The sequence below is a fragment of the Callospermophilus lateralis genome, unplaced genomic scaffold (genome assembly GCF_048772815.1).
Source record: "Callospermophilus lateralis isolate mCalLat2 unplaced genomic scaffold, mCalLat2.hap1 Scaffold_43, whole genome shotgun sequence".
Lineage (NCBI taxonomy): Eukaryota > Metazoa > Chordata > Mammalia > Rodentia > Sciuridae > Callospermophilus > Callospermophilus lateralis.
The window spans coordinates 1979505-2002257 of record NW_027514380.1 but is presented as its reverse complement, the minus strand read 5'-3'; the positions used below and the strand labels follow the sequence as shown (position 1 = coordinate 2002257).

Genomic DNA, 22753 nt, shown 5'->3' with positions numbered 1-22753 from the left:
TCTTGCTTCTTGGAAAAGAAAGCATGTGGAGGTGAAATATGACACCCTTCTATTAGTGAGAAGCTTAGGTTCAGTAGGGTAAAGTGATCTTCCTGAGTTATAAATGGGACAGAATTAGGATACAAATCTCTGTGTGTGTGTGACATCAAAACTTGTGTTTTATCTTCAGTTTTGTACAGTAAATTAGGCAGAATTTATTATAATTCTTATAATTTTTTAACCTATATTCTTTTCTTAGTTTGTTACTGAGGATTGAACCCAGAGGTGCTTAACCACTGAGCCATATCCCCAGCCCTTTTTATTTTTTAAGACAGGGTCTTGCCAAGATGCTTAGGACCTTAATTACATTACTGAGGCTGGCTTTGAATTTAAAATCGTCCTGTCCCAGCCTTTTGAGCCACTGGGATTATAAGCATGTACCATGGGCTTTCCAGTGTTCTTTAGTAGAACAGGTATTTTTTTAGTGTTCTTTGCTAGGGCTGGAGTTATAGAAAATAATTCCAGATTCTTGCTGTCAAAGAACCTATAGTTCAAAGGACAAATGTGTAAACAAAAAATCATGCTATAATAATGATGGCATTCCTCAAAAGCAGCAAAGGCATAGAGAAAGAACTAAATCCATCTGAAAGAATCAGTGAAGGGCTGGGGATGTGGCTCAAGCGGTAGCGCACTCGCCTGGCATGCATGCAGCCCGGGTACTATCCTCAGCACCACAAAGATGTTGTGTCCGCCGAAAACTAAAAATAAATAAATAAATATTAAAAATTCTCTCTCTCTCTCTCTCTCTAAAAAAAAAGAATCAGTGATGTTTCATAATATCAGTAGTGTTTAAGCTAGACCCAGAGAATGAATAGGAATTTCTCAGGTGAACAAAAGGAATGATATTTGTTTTACAAAATAAATAAATAAAAGCAAGGGTAAATGTGAAAAAAATACCAGTAATTTTCTAGTGCTCTATGCAAGGGGATGGCCAGAGAGAAAAGTAAGGACCAGATAAATCAAGGACCAAATAGATAGTGGGGTGTTGACCATCTGTAATGCAGAGAGACATGTTAGTTTTGTTCTCCTGACCAAATGATGGCATTGAAGAAATTTAAGCAGGGGAATGACATGACCAGTTTTACCCCTTTAAAAATTCAATTTGAAAAAATATAAAGTACAAATGAAAGGAAAATTATGAGATTGATAATAAAGGAAATTTATATAACGTTCCAGCAGAGACAAGGAGCGTCACTATCAAGTAGTGGGGAGGAGACAACAGGAGCACCAGGGCGGGGTGAGCAGAGAGAAAAGGGGAATAGCATTTGGTTCACCACACAAACCTCAAAACCTTTTATCATCCCGGATTCTTGATCTACCCACCTGCCTTTTCTGTAAACTAATAAAAGATAACAGTTTTTCAATTCGTGATATGGCCTTTCATTTACTTCACATGATAAGCACTTATTTTGCTTTTTTTCCTAAATTTTCACATCTGGATCATAAAATGAAAAATTCTGGGGAAGTCTCATAAATTTTATGCAATCTTTCAACTTTATCGTCAAAACTTCAAAGTTAAAAGCATATGGTTCATTCATTCAGCTCTCCTAGTATGTGAATTTTTGGTCTGGAATTTATTTCCAGTCAAGTTGTAATGTAAAATCACACGTAAAATTGCCATACTTACTCCGCATTACAAGTTATGATATTGAATTAGGTATAATTATTAATTTTTCCTTTTCCTTTTCCCTTAGCAAGTCTCAAGAGTTACAACTAGTGAACTACTTTTTTCTGTATGTAGCATATATTTATCATAAGCTGCTTGTTTCGTATACTTCACAGAAAAAGTGCATTTTTCTTCTTTGTAAAGAAAAATATAAATATATCTTCTCTGGATTCATAAATATGTACATTCATATGTGTACACACAGTCATACATGCACATAAAGACATATGTTTATTACACCAACATTCAGGCTTTATGATGTATAACTAGCAGGTTAGCAGGTACTAAAAATCATTTTGACCATCCTTTAACACTAATTAGGGTATGCAAAAACTTTATTCTATTTCCCTGCAATGTATATAAAGAGATCATAGGTTAGTTTAAACAAATTTATTAAAATAGTTTACTTTTTGTAAATTAGAAAACACAGAATTGGAAATTTGCAACTTAGAAGAAGAATGTGTCTCTATCAAAATTCTTAGAAGTACAGGAAATTGATTTTACTAGAATAGCTTAAAATTATTTCAAAATTAATAGATTTTTGTTCAATATTTTTTAAATATTTTGCTGTCAGTGAGATGTTTACCATTAAAGTATCATTGTAATGCTTTGCTAGGTACATCCAAAAATAAGAGTGGAGTCTTAAAACTGAACGAAATAACTGCCTAAGATCATAATATTAACTTATGTGTCTTTAAGACAGCATTCTCCAGAATCTAATTTAATTGAAATGGCTTTGCCTGTGTAAACTTCTAAGATTTCACTGTTTAAACTAATAAGTTTTCACTGTTTAGTTTTGCTTTAAGCAAATGCAGCATTTTGTTTGTTCATAAAACATTGGATTAAATGTATAGACTGATATGAATAGCTCTCCATCATTCCACATGTACCACTGGCAATTGCCCCTTTGTGTATTATTGTCATTGTGGATGTGGTGTATTATTCTCATTGAGAACAAGATTCTATTCCTAACTTGCTCTTTGGGGAAAATGAGTGTTTCACAAGAAAACGTTCTCTCTCCTTACCATCATAAATAGTTTTCAAATTTAAAAGACTCTGTGAAGGGCCTGGGGTTGTAGCTTAGTGGTGGAGCACTTACCTAGCATGCATAAAGCACTGGGTTCAATTCTCAGCACTGTGTATAAATAAATAAATAAAATAAAGGTTTATCAACAACTAAAAAGAATTGTTTTAAAAAAGAAGAAATGCAACTACTAGTATTCTTGATATAGTGAATTATTAAGTATTTGTTTTCAAAGTACAATGAGTTTTTACTCTTAAAATTAGCTTAGGGTTTGACTTTTTGTAGGATGTTACAGGAAATTCATTTTGCTCTCCCCATCCAACTGTAGTTTATTCTGTTTTTATTTGGATGAATAGTAATTTAGTGATAAAATGATTGATTTTTTGTTTTTGTTTGTTTTGTTAAAGCTAATGTAAGATTTCCAATGGGAGAGGGTGAATGCCTTGATGTTCTTGTAACATGTGCTCTTTGCCTATTCAGGCAATGCTGGATGTGGCTGCAAAGCAAGGTTGGCTGGTGACTGCCCTGAATACCAGCAACCTCGTTCAGATGTTGATCCAGGGCCAGTGGTTAAAAGATTCTTCTCTTCTTACACTACCAAACATAGAACAGCACCATCTTCACCTTTTCAGGTAATTGTCTTAATTTGCAATGTAATTTTTTAAAGTTTTTTAATGGATTTTTTGGGGGAGGAGTGCGTATTTTTGGGAATCAGACCAAGGGCTTCATGCATGCCAGGCTGTACCATTGAGCTACACCCCCAGATTCCCCAAATTTCCCTTATTAAAATACATATAGACACTGGAATTTCATGTGGTGCCTACAATATTGATTCTTTGGCTTAAAAATGCCCCTTTCCCAGAAGGAGACCTGCCCTCAGTACCAAGATGAACCACAATTCATTTTAACCTTCTCCTACCTAAATTGTGTGTTCTCCCTTTGCAATATTAAATATGTTTCTATTTTAACTGCATTTATTCCTTTACATTATCAGCTTTATTTAAGAAAACATTATTAAGGTGCTTTGTGATCTAAAACCAAGATATATAGGCAGCTTCTGTTATGTAGAAGAGACTGAGGGATCTGAAATCCATTGTCCAAAGTAAACCATGGGGAGCTGGGGTTATGGCTTAGTGGTAGGGCTCGCCTAGCACATGCAAGGCACGGGGTTCAAGCCTCAGAACCACAGAAAAATAAATAAATAAATAAAATAAAGATATGTGTCCTATGACAACTAAAAGAAAATGTTTTTAAAAAATAGTAAATTATGGATCGGAAATGTCCAAAACTAGATAGTCAGGTGTAGTGGGAGTTCAAGATATAATCTGTACTGAGTTTATAATAGTATCGAATAATTCAACCCTTAGGTCTCACATACATGGCTACAAATGTTTCAACAAGGAAAAGAACAGTACAGTATACAAGCTAGATTGACAGTGTTTAAATGAAAATATCCTTTCACACCAATGTTTCACAGCAGTTGAGATACCTTGCAGACAGAATGTTATTTCACAGTTATGGAGATAACCAAAATAGTCTGGCTTGCCATCATTCACCCTCTACCTCTTGTCAGCTGCATGAGGATCACAGTTATTTAAACCATCCAAGTACAGATGCCAACAAGAACCTCAGGAACACCTGGGGTCCCCTAAGAAAAATCCCTAATTTGAATCAAGTGTTCTGGGTGACAGGGTGACAGGTATGCTTGAGTCCCTACCATAGGATGTCCCTGGAAACTAACAGACACATTCACAGAGTGAGCCATAGCAGCAACAGGTGGCAGGGAGAGAAGGTAGATATATGTACAACTTGTCAGAAACTCTTCTGGTAAGGTTCTGAAGGTTATGTGAGTTGGATTTCAGCAGTATAGAAAGCACATTAAAGGCACAACCTCACACAGCATCATCTATCAGGGAATCTGCTGGAGGGTGTAGGAGATTTGTTCCAATTTTCTTATCACCCTTAAAAATTCAATATTAATGTAATTTCGACTATATTTTCTTCTTACTATAACTTTTAGGTGGCTTGTGTTCCTGTGATCTGGCACAACTTAAAATTATCTCAAAGATCTCCAAAGTGTACTTTAAATTCTGTGCTCCCCAAACTTAAAATTTAAAATTTTATTCAAGTAATTATAGTTGACACTTGCACACATTCACCAAAATCATGTCAAGGTTTCACATCAGCACTTTTATCTCCATGGAAACATTGTTTCACATTGGTGCTTCCTATAGAAAGACATCCACTGCATATGAACTATTTTACGTATTTACTGAACCTGATACATTATTTACAGTTTACAGATTTCATACAATGATAGTGATACTGCCTTAGGTTGATATAAAGAATGTTAGGCAATATTTAAAACTTAATATAATGGCCTATAAAGAGTTATATCTTAATTTTTAACAATTGTTAATATCATACACACCAATGTTATCAGAAAATCTAACTTGTGCTTTGAAAGAGTTATTTTGTTGGTGTTGATATAAGTTCTAAGGAAATGGAAACCAGTTATAAAGTGCTCACGTGCTAGGTGCCAAACTTCCATTGAGTGCCACTCTGAACTGATTCATGCCTGTGTAGGGAAAGACCATATATTCAGCTCCATGGTTGAGAAGGAGCTACAGGCCACCAAAACAAAGCAGGTAAGGACGCCTTGCTCTGTGAAGTTGTACCAAGAGTTTTCTAACGTAGGGTGTGGGTTTTGAAGTCAGTCCCACCTGTGTTTAAATTCTGTCTTTGCCATTTACTAACCATGGAAACATTATATATATCTTATGACATTCTTATGAAAGTTAAGCAAAATAGTATTATGTAAACTGCTTTATATAGTTCTTGTCATAGAATAATAATTGACGAAATGATAGTAATAGTGATTAATAACATTACTGGCATTATGAGAACTTGTTCAGTATAAGGCTTTCAAGCTTGCTTTGGAAGGCTCCATTTAACCTTTCCATCACCAGATTGCATTACCCAGGAGCCTACTCCATCTCTTCTAGGGAGTTTTGCCCTTTTTATGGTAGGGTATATTTTCATCTAATTCCTTCAATTACTTGTTTATGTTCCACTCTTATTTTAATTACATTATTGTTCCTAGATTCAAAGAGATTCTTTCAAATAAACCCATTATTTGTTCACTATGTAACTTATGAGGAAAGTTAAATCTAAACAATCTTTGGAAGGCCAAAAACCAAATGAACAATGCCAGATACTTGGCTTTCTAGCCTTTTAAGTCTTAAGCAGTTTTACCCTAAATGTGTCAAAAGTGAATGTTCAGGATTTATAACATGATTATATTGATTTGTATGTACAAATATTAAAGAAACTTTTAAAGCATGTCTCTTTTTCTTTCCAAGTAAAACTTTTTTTTTGAACAAGACTTGTTATAATTAGTTCAGGGAGAATTCACAGGTAAACTTACTTAATTTATTTGCATAAATTTCCATTCTGTTATCTTTAAAACCAAATGCAAATTGGCTCTGTCTGATATGATGATGGTTATTTTGGCTCAAAAGTGCATCAATTTTGCAGAGCAATCTGGTATCGGCTTTGCAGTGAGGCGATCCCAGGTAACATACAAATCCTGAATTATTCCAGAAATTAGTATGTTTAAAGCATCAATTTAAGTGCTAATTGCAGTAGTAATGAGAAAAAGCAGTACGACTATGAGATTTGCATCTCCTACCCCATCAGTATGCCTGGAATGGTTGCTGACTGGCAGAGGATTTGACTGCTAATTAAATAATTGTATGCATGGAAGTGCTCTTGCCTGATTCAATAGATGAAGATTAATCCTCAGATAGATTTGTTTGGCTGGTATTGAAATATCTTAGCAGTTTCTTTTAAAAAGCTCATGTTTTATATACATAAATATACCTATATACCAAATAAATATATTTGTACACATTATAAGTTAAAACATAATAATAAGTCCTACAAAAAGATGTCATATGTAAATATAAGCCAGTTAGACATTTGGAAGCTTTGTAAAGAAAAATCTCAGTGAGTTGCTAATATCAGAAAACATCATATTGGTGACTAATTTAATGGTATGAGTACAAAAACATGAAGTCCTGCTTTGTGTGGTAAATATTACTTTCCTTGTTTCACAAAATTAAATGTTTTGCAGAAATTAAATATTTAAGTGTTCCCTCGACCACTTTTCTGTGTCGGCCAATATTAGAATATTAATTAGTGCAGCTTCTGAACTCAGTGACTTTTGGTTCTAGTAGGAGATAGACCATCATTTGTACTTGAAGTACATTTTATAGCTTGACAATTTCAATTTCAGAAGTCTAGTTGTAGGCATAATTTCAAATTCACAAGACAAGTTACAGGATTGGAGTTGAATTGAAATTTTGCATTGGATCTATTTTTTTATCTTATTTTTTTTAATTCCTAAGTGATAGTTTGGTTCATCAGGGCTACTGCGTTTGATTATATATACCAGCAACACTAAAGTCTTAGCAAACAGAAAATTAAAGCTTATAAGGAAATCCATACCATATATAAAAGAACTAAAAGGAAAACTAAAATTAAACTCGTTGTGTAACTTTAAAAATGACCTTAGAAGATAACAATTGATAAAACAGCTATTAAGAAGTTGTCTTGGGCTGAGGTTGTGGCTCAGCGGTAGAGCATTCACCTAGCTTGTGTGAGGCCCTGGGTTCGATCCTCAGCACCCCATAAAAATAAATAAAGATATTGAGTCCAACTACAATTAAAAAATAAATAAATGTTAAAAAGGAAGTTGTCTTGACCTATAGTTACATTACCACATAATTGTAAATGTTAAAAAAAGGTTACAGTTACCTAGTCCTAAAGTTTATTGTGTTATATACTTTCCGTGGATATAAGAGTCACTCTTTCATTTGTTCATTCAGCATTGTTAAGCATGTACTATTGGAATACTGATTACTCACAAATATCTTTTAATTTAAAAGGCAAGAATAAAGTTGGTAAAATATTTCTACTCTTTTAATATGTGTGATTTTAACTGGTACTTTCAGCATGATAATGCCAAAAAAACCTATTTGTTTCTACAAGGAACCCTAGTCTTACAGGATTCCCTGTGTTATATGACAAGTGTCAGTGGATTATACTGACATCAACAATTGCATCACAGATTTATTTTCAGATTTCCTTTATATCGCTAAGTAATGTTTTCTACCTTAAAAGTCACATAAATGTTAAAATAGATGCTTCTCTTTTAAAAAAATACAATAAAAACTTTTAGTCCCTCTTTTTTTTTTTAGTATAGTCAATAACCACTCAATATGAAGAGGCATTTATAAGTTAAAAGTTTAGATAATAACTTTTTGGTTTATAAAAAAAACTTAAAGAAGATTTTAAAAAACACTGTTCTACATATATTCACCTATGTACAAGTACAAGAAAAACTAGGGAAACCTGAATAATCAGTGCATTGTGTCAATGTCAGTATCCTGGTATTGAAAAATGCCACCATTGCATGATACTGGGTAAATGACGCAAAAGATGTCCATTATTTCTTTCAATTGCATTTAATTCAGAATTAATCTCAAAATTAAAAGTTTGATTTTTTCTAAAATTACACTATTTCTTAATTGATTACTCCATGTGACATTTTTTTGTTGTTTTTCCTTTTTTCTTTTTAGGCATGGAATTTTTTATCTCATTTGCCAGTGATAGATGTTGGCATCAGTGTTAAAGGCTCATGGAATGACTTAGCTGAAGGACACAATGAACTCTCTGTCTCAACTCTGACTGCAGACAAACGAGATGACAACAAATAGATCAGATTGCACGCTGATCAGGAGTATGTGCTCCAAGTCAGCTTGCAGAGAGTCCACTTTGTGTTCCACAAGGTATAGTATTTGGTCTCCATTCTCAAATATTTGGCACCAACAACCAGCATATGCCACCACACATATCTTTTCTATTACTAATGTGTCTGTGTCATTCATGAATCCTGCTTTCTCAACTGGCCTTAACCAGCAAGAGTCAGTCTTTGACAGTAGTCAGTCAGTTTTCATGTGCCATTTTTCAACCCCAGAATATCCACCTTACATAATCATATATTGCCTGGAGTACTATTCTCAAAGTGTGGTTTACACACTCAGTCTAGCAGAATTTCCTGGAGTGCCTTTATAGTATAGATTCTTGGCCCCACTACTGAATGACTGAATCAGAATCTCAGGGTCTGAGTGAATCGCAAAACTGAAGCTCTTTTGGGTGCCCCACTTGATCTTTTTTTGTTTTTTTTGTTTTTGTTTGTTTTTTTCTTGTACCTAGGATTGAATCCAGTGGCCTCACACATACTAGGTAATGCTCTACCGTTCCCAGTCCCCCCATGTACACATGATTGTTAAGGACATTAAAGTTTGAGAAGTACCGCACTAGAGGCACTTTGGTATAGGAACCACAACAGGCCAGATGCAGATGAAATTGAAGCTTTCCTTCTTAGCTCTATTGAATTGTAATAAGATGCTAAGCTTTTCTGAGACTCAGTTGCCACATCTAGCTGCTTACTTCATTATAATGCATATGAGAGAGCTTTGTGAATTTCATACAGACCAAAAATGTACAGTAGTTTTATTTTAAATTACTATGCTCTTTTCTGTATCCTCTGACACCAAAATTAATTATTTAGTCCTCTAAGAATATTAGTACACATAGTGCGAGCTGATTGGTTTTTAGTACCATAGTAATTGAAATAAGAAATAATTTGTCCATTTTTTTCTTTTTATCCTAGTGGATTCAGGGTTTTTAATATCTAGAGTAACCCTCTGGGATGAGTAAGCCCCTCTGTTTTCATAGAATAGTCATGTGTATTGTTACAATGTCCTTTCAGTACAGGTCTCACTTCATTTCATTTCTAATACTAAATATCAGTCAATACGAACATGAACTGATAGGCCTCTAGCATTTAAGAGCTTCAATATGAGCATTTCTAGATGACTTACTAAATTCCAGCTTCCAAAAAATAATAATCATAAACTAATCATAGAAATAGTTATAAAAATCATAATAATAAAGATAAAATCATGGAGCAAAGGTAGATTTCTTTTTTTTAACCTTCAAAATCTACTTTAAAATTAGATTTAATCATGTTCAAAAAAATTGTAGATTTTATTCCTAACTGCTATGGAACTATATTACTCTCTGGCTATGTTTTAAAATGCTATAACTGAAGCATCTCCCCTTGGAATACAGAGTGAAATCTCAATAGGAACATGTCATTATTAATATGTTTTAGGCCATAAAGTCATTGTCTTAAAGACACATTACAATAACCTTGTTTTTGTAAAAGTTGGTCCAAGATAAAGACTCCAGATTCTGTCATTACATTAGTACTAGTCTTTTGTTTTTAATTTAAAAAATATATTTTTTAGGTATAGTTGGACACACAATCCAACTTCAAAATATATTATAAAACTATAGTGACCCAAACTATCTGTGGTGCTAGCACAAATATAGACAAAGACTAATAAAACAGGATTTTTCAAACCCAGAAATAAATTCATGCACTTAAAATCAAATTGTTGGCAAAGACACCAAGATCATGCTTTTGGGCAATTACCCTCTTCAGTAAATGCTGTTGAGAAATCTAGATGTCCACACATAGATGTATGAGATTAGATTCCTCTCTCACACCACATTCAAAAATTAACTTGAGATGGATTAAAGGCTTACATATGTAAGATCTGATACTATAAAACTAAAAAGACCATTTTCAGCAAAAGATTATAAATAAGAATGAAGAAAAAACCCAAAGAATGGGAGAAAATATTTGCAAATTCTTTACCCAACAAGATCTTAATATCAGAATATATAAGGAACTCAAAGAAAAAAAAAGAGAGAGAACTAAATTGAAAAGAACACAAATAAATGGAAATTCATTTTATCTTCATGGATTGGAAAAATTAATATTGTTGAAATGTCCATATAACCCAAAGTGATCTACACGTTTAATCATTTAATGCTGATGATTAGAACTGGGAGGGCAGGATGAAAGAGGATTCCAGTTAAAACAGTATTAGCAAGACTCTGAAATAGCCCAACCTAGAGTGTCTAGCTGGTCTGCATTTTCTTTTTCTTTTTTTTTTTTTTCACTGAAGCAAAAGTAGAAAATTTATGGAAAATCAAACAGAAAAATAACCTCAAACAAGTAACAAAGCAAAGACTAAAAGAAAATAAGAGGGAAAATACCTAAATTAAGACAAAGCTCCAAACTATTTCAAAATGATGAAATTATATTGGATATGGTATCTAAAAGATGGAGGTGGGGGATGGGATCTGATGTGGGTGTGGCTGTCAACAGAGGACTGTGGGAAAATCCTTGGGGAAAGCAGAGGTCCCTCATTCCTGGAGATGCAGGCTGCTGCTGCACTGGGCTGCGGACGAAGATCCCTGTAAATTAGGAAAGAGTGATAAAATTGGCTATGGGCGGGGTCAGCATTAAGGGAAGGAAATGCACCCAGGAACACCCATTCCACTCCTGGACTGGAGACTCAGACACTTCCAGGTGACTCAAATGACAGGTGGGGACAACAATTAGATGGAATAGTAACCGAAGGGAGGACCTGAGGGACCTGTGGAAGGTGGCAGGTGCAGAACTCCCATCCATTCAGAAATATGCTGGACATGATTTGTCTGGGTCTTCAAGGTCACCTTCCTCAGGCTCTGCAGTGGAGTCTATTCAAGGTGGCTTCTAGTTCCTCATCCTCTCCCCTGAGGGGCCAGGCACTCTCCTGGGCCTGAATGAAGAAGCTTCTGGTTCTTCTTGGGCTGAGGTAGTGGACATCTTTGCAGGATGGGCATGGACAACAGAAGCTAGACCAGGATGGGCCTGCCCAGGTAGAGTGTGCCCAGGATGAGCGCGAGGCCTCCCGAGGCATTGTGCAAATGGGTGACAGCCTCGTTCAGAGTTGGGTTATATCTTCTGTTGCACCGTAAACCAATTCTGCACCAGTTGCTCCTCTAGGCTGAGGCTGGAGGCCAGGGCCACCATGGTACCGTAGGATGGATAGGGGTCCTTCAGGAAGTGTGCCTCCAACTCCTGCATCTGTTGCTTGCTGAGGGTCAAAATAGATCAATCCGAGGTCGATGGGCCCAGCATATTGGAAGGCTTTCCATCTCATCCATGGCAGCGGAGGCTCCATTCAGAGGAAAGGGAGGTCTGCATTTTCAAAGAGTCCAGCAAACAAAAACCGAAGTCTGTGAAGTAACCTTGAGTTAGTAAAGACTGCAAACCTCATGCACATGCCATGGAATTCTTGGAAAATTCACCAGTGCTCAGGGCTTGACACTGAAGAAACTTTATTTAGAAAATCAATCTGATGTACATGTAGGAATGGTATGACTAAGAAAGTCAAGGAAAAAACATTCTGAAAATAATTTAATACAGAGTATTCCTTAGTAAGGAGTCCTGAGGGGCCAGAGAAGGTTTTGAAAAGAATATTTTGAGAGTAGAACAGAGAACCAGTAGAAAGAGGAGACACCCAAGAACCTAACAGGGAAAGCATCCATGTCTGTTGTGGTTAATGGGTAACAAATAGGCAAGAGGTCAAGGAAGCATGAACTAAGTCAAGGGTCTTTGAATGTAGTTGTCATTAGTGATGGTTAAGTATTTCAGCAAAACAGGAAGGCAGAAACTCTGAGAGTAGGAGGTAAGGATCTGAGTGAGCAACTAGAAAGGATAGGTAATGAATAAGTAAATTATCTGGCTTCACTCCTAGATCCCATGCTATCACCTGTATTGAGGTGGGTGATGATAGGGCAGACACTAATTGGTAAGAATCAGCCTGTTTCCTTCCAATATTTTCCCTTGCCACATCCATTAATGTAAATTAATGTATTTGTATGTGTACATATATCCCCATTATATATTTGTAATTTATTCCTATTACATTTTCTATTGCATGTAGGACCAACTAGAATACAAGATCTGAAACCCTCCTTTTCCTGTTCTTTCAAATTCCACAGATGGCTTTGGTGGGAAGAAGATACAGTGACATGAGATAGTTGGTTACCAAATATTACACACACAAGTAATACTTTAACAAAGTCAAAATACAAAATCAGCCCTCCCCCTCAAATTTCAGCATGCCCTTGTAGTGAATCACTAATCAGCGTCCTTGGAAAACTGCAGTCGTTTCCCAAGCACATCTTCCACATCTGTCAGCAAACCCTTTCAGCTACACCCTTGAATTCGTCCAGACACCTCCACCCCTACCACCCCTTGCATGCTACCTCCTGATGGGCTTCCCACCCATCATGCCCCTTCACAAATCTTTTCTCTACACAGTCAGCCTTTTGAAACCTAAGTCTTAACAGGAGTCTGCTTTGCTCAAGAGATTCCAATGCCTTTCTCAGAAATAAAACTCAGATCCTTACAGTGCCTTCCAAGGCCCTGCCTGGTCTGCTGTCTCCTCCCTTCACCTCCTTCTCATTTATCTCCTTACTCTCCCTCCTGCTCAGTTCACATCAAACCATGGGTCATATTGCTGCTGGTTGAAAACCCTCTGCCCTTTCACTCCCTCAGTCGGAAAGCTTTTCCCTGCCTTGTTAGGCATGTCTGACCATCTTAGTTTAAGTGCCATGCCCATCAGTCATACCCATTCTCCTGTCCTATTTGTTTTTTCTCCATCATTTCTATCACCACTATAAAAATATCCTTTAGTTTATTACTGAAGCAGGAGTCTCTCCTGACTAAGATTCAGGAAGGCAGAAATTTTTGTCACTTTTGTCTTTTACTGTAAAACCAGGACTGACAGCATGTCCTGGCTTGTGGTAGTGTTCTAGACCACTCTATATGGTCAAAGACCAAACAGACTCCATCTTCCCCTGAGACTCCCTGTCATGTAAAAACTGCTTCTCCCATGGGAAAGCCCCACTTCTGTACCCATCAATAGTTGCTTAGCAAAGCATATTTGGCAACACAAAATGGCAATTCTTATACAATGTAAAATTGTTCTCTCTTTGGTTATCATTTTTCTTGGACAATGTACCCTCTCCAAGACTGATTGTCTAAATGTGAGTAACCATTCAACTTGTACTCAACTAGGGACATTTTGACCCACTCCCCCTTCTACTTATGATTTTAGATCTCATGAAATTTGTTTTGAATCATAGCAACAGCTACTTATGATTAGTACGGTTTTGGACTACAAAAAGTGTACCCAAATCCCAGGAGGGAGTTAAAAGGTATAGACTTGCAGCCTACCCCTTGGCCTGCCAGCTGGTGGATCTGAACCAATGGCTGATGAATAAGGTTTTTGTCTCCTGCTTTAACATCGACTTGGTGATTTAATGCAATCTCACCTTAACAATAGCTCAATAAATATTTCATGAATCACTAAATGTTCATGGGCACTCAGATGAATAATAAAATACCCACACACCTCCACTTTATTCTAGAAATCACAGCTATTCTTAGAGGCGCAACAAAAACTAAGTACTAACCAGATCTTCTTATATCTTCTGTCAAGGAAAAATTTACTTAATTGGTATTTTGATGATAACAATGATGGTGATTTAAGGCAAAGGAGAGTGAATTTTTTTTTATATAGCAATAGATCTTGGATATTACAAGTATTCTAAAATTTCAAATGAATAAGACCATTTTAGTTTGCCTCCTAAACATAAGCTTCATATATCTAAAGAATAAGGATTGGTAATAATTTGGGCCTTCTGCCTTTCAGAAATAATCCAAAGTGAGTAGGCAAAAAATACGTCATAAACCACCTTCTTTTCAAAAAGAAAAATGAACTTGAATTAAGTTTTTAGCTTTCAAATAAGTGTTAACTGAATATAGAAATTGGTTTCAAAGACATGCATTCGATAAGCTTTTTTTCCTGCTTTCAAAACTAAAAATTTTAGGGACTGGGGTTGTAACTCAGTGGTAGAGCACTTGCTTCTCATGAAGGGGGCCCTGGGTTTGATACTTAGCACAACATAAAAATAAACAAATAAAAATTAAGATACTGTGTCCATCTACAACTAAAATAAATAAATAATTTTTAAAGATAAATTAAAAATAAAAGTTTTAAATCTAGACAACACAAGAAATAAATATTTTGAGCTTAAGAAGTTTTGTTATGTTATTTCTTTCCAGGTTCTCAAAAATTCTGAGAATAATTGATTTTTGGTTGTCCTGAAAGCCTATTTTTTTAGATTGCTACAGCCAATTCTGGAACTCACCAAAGCCAATGACCCATTTTTCAAAATGCCCTTAAAGGTGTCAAATGTTATTCCTTTGTGGGATGAATGAAACTTCGGAAATAACCAAATAATTTCTGAGAAGGAGAAGGCTGATAACACAGAGTAATGCTGACTGCCAAAAGTGAAACTACTTTTCTCATGACTTGTGAATTGACATGAAAGACAATCAAAAAAGAGAAGTCCTAAGAGTGTTCTTCATGACAACATGTCAGGATTGGCACATATTCTCCAAAAGTAGCAACCTAAAAGGACACAATTTCTTTGGATATGTAAGTTCTAGGTTTATAACTGCCTTGGGTCAAATTGTATATATGGGTTAATTTAAAAAAAAAACAGAGTGAACTGGCAAAAAAAAATGAGTCTCTAATAGTTTTATTATTACATGTCTTACATTTAAGCTTTTAAGCAATTTTGGGTTGATTTTTGTATTTGGTGAGCAATGAGGTCTAACTTCATTCTTCTGCAGTTTTCCCAGCACCATTTATTCAGGAGACAGTCCAGTTAAAATGGTGGAATAAGTTCTGGTGTTCTATAGCACAGTAGTGATATGGCTAGCAATATTAATCAAACATTTCAAAACAGCAATATTTATTGACTACTTCAAAATAACTAGAAGGAAAGTTTTTAATATTCTCACCACGAACAAACATATAAAGTGATGGATATGCTAAGTACCCTGATGCAATTTGTTGCATAATGGACACATGCATCAAGACCCTCATTGTACTCCATCAATATGTACAATCATTTTATGTCCATTAAAAACAAGATACATTTTTAAATAAATAAAATAAAATTATAGAAGATAAATTTTGGATTAAAATGAGAAAAAAATCAAACTTCACACTATGGTTAAAAAATAATGAATAGGCAAACTATCAATGGAAATCTTCATTAATCAAACATTATCTTCCTCAACATAACTGTTTCTCTCTACCAAACTCCAGGACACACTGGAAACAAGTCATTGAATATTTCTTTAAATATCTGAAATCAATATCGCATGAAAGTGTTTAAAATTCTAACAAAGAATGCTGATAACTTCAATTTTATCTTCAAATAAATTCTTCTAATTACAATACAAAAAATGGCCTGATTATGGGCTATTTACCAAGAGTGTGCATCTTTATCTGTGTTACTTGAGCTCATTAGTATTTTCAGAAATATGCTTTACTGTCTTTCACAACATGATTTCACCAGGGATCTAGAAGGAATAGGAACAGCTTATGAAGAAAAGCTATATTTTCTATGCCAAAAGAAGCAGTTCTTGTTTGTGTGATTGATTGGTTGTTTTTTTTTTTTTTTTTTGCAAGTACAGAAATGTTTTATTATCAATTCCTTACACAATAACACCACTGTATTAAAAGATTATGCAAGACACCAAAGGGTTACTCACAACTCAAAAAAGTTTATAAAGAATTTTTTACCAAAAGTTCAGTCCTTGTCTCTGATGCCAATCCAATAATAAGGAGATCATTTTGAGAAAAAATGAAAAAGGTTTATTGCTTTGCTAGCAAAGAAGAAGCACAGCCCTGTCCCAGAGGCTGTGATTCTGCACATCAAGGAGCAGGAGACTTTTAAGAGGTGAATCAAAGGCTACATTCCACCTGTTCTCTGTTGGAGTTGTAATTTACTTAGGAGATAGTCATTTCTGAGATCTGGTACCATCCCCAAAGTCATTCCTATGGTGGATGTATGCTCAAGGACATCTCCCTAGGATGGGGAAGAAAGGTAATCCTGTTTCCCCTGAGATTAGGGACAGAGAGATTAGGGAGGAGCAGGGAAAGAGGGAGAGAAAGAAACATGTCCATTTTAAAAATAAATTGCAGTGACAGAGCAGCAAGGTATATTCAAAGCATAACATGGACCACTGTAAGAAATTCCATCACTTTTCTGTAATTCAGAAACCAACAAAAAGAATCCCTAAAATTCCTTGAGATTGGACATGTTTTTTTTAATGAGCTTCTGGGTTGCTACTTCACCCCATGTTGTATTTGGTGATCCAACCACATTTTGAAAGATTGAGAGTAATTTATCCTATTGACTCCCCTCTGTTCCCATGTCCTCACCCATAAAAACAGAGGTAACTCTTGCTCAGGCTTCCTCTCACACAGCAAGTGTTGGATCAATTTCATTAAATGAATCATTTATGTGAAAATGCTTAGAAAATTATAAATAATTAAAAATAGCAAACAAAATGTGAATGGAAGTCTAAGTTAGTAAAACTAAGAATAATGTCATTCTCAGGGTTGATTTTATGTGTAAGGTAGTAGACTAAGAACACACTTTGCCATCTCCACTTCTACCAAAAACAATAAATTTTTGTATTTGTGTTCCATTTCTCAGGAATAGGTATTCCACTTCTGAAATGCAAATGAATTTATATTTTCAGTGTAGCTCAGTACACATATGGAAACGTGAGTTACTTCATTGGAGCTTTTCTGTGGGTATTTCCTGAGACCAGGTTTTGATGGGATAGTACACAGCCCCTAGAAAGACCAGAGAGGTCTGACTGCCTCATTTCTACTCATCTGTGTTCTGGAGACAAACTTCACCACTTCGCAGAATACTAAGGGCCATTTCTGATGTCCAAATCAGCAGAAACGGGGATCTCTCTGGAGTAGAAGAACTTTTGAGAGCAGGAATATGGGGTACCTCACACTCTCATTGAGTGTATGGATCATAAGGTTTGTTACACCTAGAGTGAAATAAAATGGTTAAGCAAGTTCTGTAGTGTCCTTAAAAGCATTTATGTACTCTGTTTAATATTGCAAGTCATACCACTCTGCCCAATCTTCCTTGGAGTGGTGTTCCTCCCATGCTTACATAAGCATGAAAATCAATTTAACTATATTCACTAAAAATCTAAACCCTTTCCTTCTAAAAGCAAATGTTTGATCTTTTACTTTCAGAAGCAACAATTTTTATATGATTTTATCCAACTTCTGAAACTTAATTCTAACAAAAAAATAGGGAGGAACAGATTAGGCCTCTGGCTTCTAATATAGTGCTTCTGTTAGCAGAGGCAATGAGAATAATATAGACATCTTTGTAAAACCTCAATCTTATTTTCTGATCCTTTAGAAAATTCATTCCTCTATAAACACATTACCCTACAAGTGGCCTTTGGAGAAATTGAAACATTGAAGAAATCCTAAGATTGCTGGAAAGAACATTCTCCATGGACAATTCTAATCAATTACAGAAACATAACTGTACCCAGATCATGTAAAACACCACAGTGATGATCCTGGTTTCTGTCCATCTTATAAAATTCTGCAACTCATAAACATCAAACCTGCTGCTGTTTGCAACAATCCTGCCCAGAAAAAAAAATCACTCTCAATTAATTGTTACTTTTTCATGCTGCAAACAATTGTACATCTGCATCTTCTATTTCAGTTTTGTCCTTTTGTTATCTTTGTCCACAGTGTTAATTATTTTTGGATGTTTTATCTCATCCTCAAACAATATACTTGAAACACTCCTGGGGATGCATTGCATAAATATTGAATGTGTTAAAGACAGAGTCTGAGGTAATTCAGAATGAATTTAAGTAAGTTGACTGGAATCAGTTTTTACTTAGGAAATCTTCTAGGAACAATCCTGGCATATTTAAAATAACTGTTCACAGAGATGCAATCTGCATGTTCATTCCAGAAAATCCATGAATCAGCAATCATAAAGGAAAAACACCAATTAAAATGCAGGAAAACTGCTAAAAAGGAATTTAGAAAAACATTACCAGTTACAATAATAAAAAAAAACTAGGAAAATGCTGTCATAACAAAAATCTTTTAATAAGATCAGATGAATGGGGCTGGGGATGTGGCTCAAGTGGTAGCATGCTCGTCTGGCATGCGTGCGGCCCGGGTTCGATCCTCAGCACCACATACCAACAAAGATGTTGTGTCTGCCGATAACTAAAAAATAAATAAATATTTAAATAAAAAAAAAGATCAGATGAAGATAATGTGACAACAATGAGATGTTAAATGAAAAAGGAAAATGTGGAGTATACACAAGCTGCAATTACATACATGTTTTATGGATTCAGTGGACAAATAGGAGATCTGTTCCACCTGACAAACAGAGAAGTGGCAACAGTAATTAGAAGTCAAATGCCTTGCATTGCATTTGGAATAATGTCTTGGGTCTGACACCAAGGACACAGGCAATGAAAGAAAGGAAAGCAACCCACAGAAGAGAAGAAAATATTTACAAATCATATCTAGGATACATAAAGAACTCCTAAAACTCAATAACAAAAACAAACAACTTGATTTTAAAATGAACAAAAGACTTGCATAGACATTTCTCTAAAGAAAATAATCAATAAACACATGAAAAAATACTATAATGAATTATTACAGAAATGCAAATCAAAGCCACATGAGATCCACTTCATACCCATTAGGATGGCCCTAATTTAAAAAAAAAAATCAGGAAATAAGTGTTGGTGAAGATGCAGAAAATGAGAGCTCTGAGGTATTGTTGATGGGATCATACATTGATGCAGCCACTCTGGAAAACAGGATGGCAGTTTCTCAAAAAATTAAAAATAAAATCACCATATGATCTAGTAATTCTATTAGTTGGTATATAACCCCCCCCCATTTGAAGGCAGGGTATTGAAGAGATACTTGTATACCTGTGTTCATAGCACCATTGTTCACAATAACTAAACCTAAGAAGCAGCTTAAATGTCAAAGGATGAATGAAAAAGTAAAATGTGACATAGAAACATCTAATGAAATATTATTCTGACAGATGCTACAATATAGATGAACCTTGAGGATATTATACTAAATGAAAAGAGCCAGCCCCCCCCCAAAAATAAAATACCATATGATTCCACTGATAAGAGGTACCTAAAATAGTCAAATATATTAAGGCAGAAAGTACAAAGGTGGTGCCAGGGCTGCAGGGAGAATCAGGAGTTATTGTTTAATAAGTTCAAAGTTTCAGTTTTGTAAGATGAAAACTTCTGGAGTTGAAAGGAGGTGACAGTTGCATAGGAATGCAAATGTACCTCATACCATCTATCTACAATGTTTAAGATGGAAAATGTTATGTTGCGTATTTTTACCTTAATACAAAAAAGGTGTTATTAAAAATTATTCAAGTATATTTAATGAAAAACAATGAATTACAATAAGATGACAATATCATCTAAATGTTCATTTAAAGTTCATTACAAAACACTATGCGGCCAGAATTATATAAGCAAAAGCGAATATTATAAACAGAAATGTTTCAAGACCATTTCACCAGTTCATTTCATTGAAAATTTATTTCAGTAACCTACTAAATACTAGAGATGAAAGTTGTTGTTTCTACAAATCTTTAAAAATAAAGTGCAGAAACAAATTTCCATTCATGAAAACTTAACTATGCCTTCTCCTGCCAGGATCCATATCCCTAAATTAGGGGAGAGTAGGGTTAGAGTGTGAGGGTGAGTCAGCTTCCATATCACTCAATGTAAGACTGTCTATTACATGCTAAAATGTTACTGGTTGGCTGAATAGTGGTCCTTTAGTAACACCAGAACCTCCAATAAAGTGAAACCGAAGCAAAACAGATAACCAGACAGTCAGAGATTCCCTCTCCTTTATCTCTCACATCTCTGCCAAATATCTGAAGCCCATCCCAGTGAGCTCACAGAAAATAGATGAAGGGGTTTTAATTATTTGTATTTCGCTCATTCCTTAGTATTGTGAAATATTGCAGACCTATCAAAAATACAGAAATGTTAATGTACATTTATTCACTGTCTCCCGTATTTATTGAATTATAACATTTTTCATATTCACACTTTTTTTTAAAGAGAGAGAGAGAGAGAGAGAGAGAGAGAGAGAGAGAGATTTTTTAATATTTTTTTTTTTTTTTTTTAGTTTTCGGCGGACACAACATCTTTGTTTGTATGTGGTGCTGAGGATTGAACCTGGGCTGCAAGCATGCCAGGCGAGTGCGCTACTGCTTGAGCCAAATCCTCAGCCCCATATTCACTCTTTTAAAAAGAAATGAAACATTACAGGTACTCTTCACCCTTTCCCAATCCTGCTCCTACCTTCTATTCCAAGAGCCAATCCTCACCCAAATTTCATATGTTTCTTTTAATAATATTATTATTGATGTTACTACAATTTTTTCATATTTTATACTATTTTATCATTTATTTTAATACATTAAAAATAGTAATCAGTTGTAACAGCCTCCACTTTGTCCCCTGATGATCCCAACCTTCTGTTCTTCACACCGTTGGGGAATTTTCTCTCATTAAGTGAACAGAATATTTAATGTGATGCCACTTAGAAGGTTAGGTCATAAAATGACTATGACTTCTATCTTGGGTTATCTCTCTTATTCTTTCTAGGATTCATCCTTTTGGAGGAAGTCAGCTGATATGGCCATGCTATGTAATGAGGCAGCCCTGTGGAAAAAGATCTACTGAGAGGCACCAATAGTCAAGAAGTGAGTTTGAAGGCAGCTTCATCAAAGATTCTGAGCCAGAATGAGCTGCTAAATCCTTCCAGGATCCCTGATTAACAGAACCTACAAGATAATAAATGTGTATTTTTTTAAGCTAACATGTTTGGGGTTTATTACCAATAAATAACTAATACAGAAGTACCTACCAAGCTTTTAAACTTTTTTTCACACAAAATTAGTTTATCACACTGTATTAACATAGCACAGTTTGCTCATTTTTAAGTTGATGAGCTTTTATATGCATGATACTACAAATAATTGCGGCAACAAAATTTTCCCCAATTCTGATCTTATCATTTTAATTTAATAAAAATGCACATAGCCAGGATGGAGATATAGCTCAGTGATAGAGTATGTGCTTAGCATGCATAAGGTTTTGGGTTCAATCCCTAGCAGAAAAAAAAATGCACATAGGTAACCAATATTCAAGTTCAAATTTTAGTTTAAGGATCAAAAGAAATCAGACAGAATAAATAATGATTTGCCTAGAGTAATATGACTTTTGGGGGGGTGAGGTGCTGGAATTGAACTCAAAGCCTTGTGAATGCTAAGCATGTGCTGTACCACTGAACTACACCTCCAGCCCCTATTTCTAAGCAGGTGATTCTGAAATTGTAGAATGAAGGCAGCCACAGAACATATTTCAAACCCAGGTTGAGGTACACAGGGTAACAGTTTCTCACAATTACCCTAAAGATATCAAGATGACATGGTTAGCATGCTCTTTGCTTTTCTGTTGTTCTAAACTAAGGTTCAACTGCAAAATTTCCCAGTAACTCCTGTGATTTTTGTGATTGGGAAGATATCCTCTGGGAGAATTCCCTGGGAATCACATGAAAAACAGTCAAGAGCCCCCTCTTTTGCTGCTCTTCCAGTGAGACACAGCAAGCTCTGCCCAAAGGTGCACAGTGAAGCCCCTGGGCTGCCCGTGTCTCTTAGTGAATCTCCTAAGCAATGGGAATGTGTCCTGTATTCTCTCTCCTAGCAAACCAGGGTGGATAAAATGCTAACATAAATTAACAGTGCTTCATGGTGTGACAAAAGTTTTTAAGGTTCTCTTCTATTTTTGATTTACAGAATTTTAAAGCTGACATTAACAATCATTCCTCCCTTAGAGTATCTTGGATGTAAAAAGGTATTCCCTGGGGTATTCATACTAACCATATTTCTTTATGTTTTTATATTTCCTATCACATGGATAGGAAAAGAAATCCCAGGAAATTATTACTTCCCAGTTTTAGCTACAACCATAGAAGCCAACTTCTTCCAACATGACTACCTCCAACACCACCCTCACTGAGACATAAAAGTGCTAAATAAGA

General features: G+C 35.3%; 1 protein-coding gene across 12 annotated transcripts in view; it reads left to right on the top strand.

The window, feature by feature from the left end:
- The window catches only part of LOC143640649 (uncharacterized), a 48861-nt gene extending 27334 nt beyond the window's left edge, over positions 1–21527 (top strand). For 5 of the 12 annotated variants that reach the window (XR_013155061.1, XR_013155051.1, XR_013155060.1 and 2 more), the window contains 3 exons: positions 3210–3361; positions 8372–8581; positions 14833–15987. Coding sequence is in view for 1 of the 12 variants with exons in the window: in XM_077108304.1 (XP_076964419.1) it covers positions 3210–3361; positions 8372–8509 (290 nt within the window). In the remaining 11 variants the exon portion in view is untranslated. Of the gene's footprint in view, positions 1–3209; positions 3362–5315; positions 5378–8371; positions 9620–14832; positions 15988–17285; positions 17627–20833; positions 20977–21315 lie in introns of those variants that run through there. The other 7 variants (XR_013155053.1, XR_013155054.1, XR_013155052.1 and 4 more) reach the window with 7 other exon arrangements.
- Positions 21528–22753: the final 1226 nt, after the last annotated feature.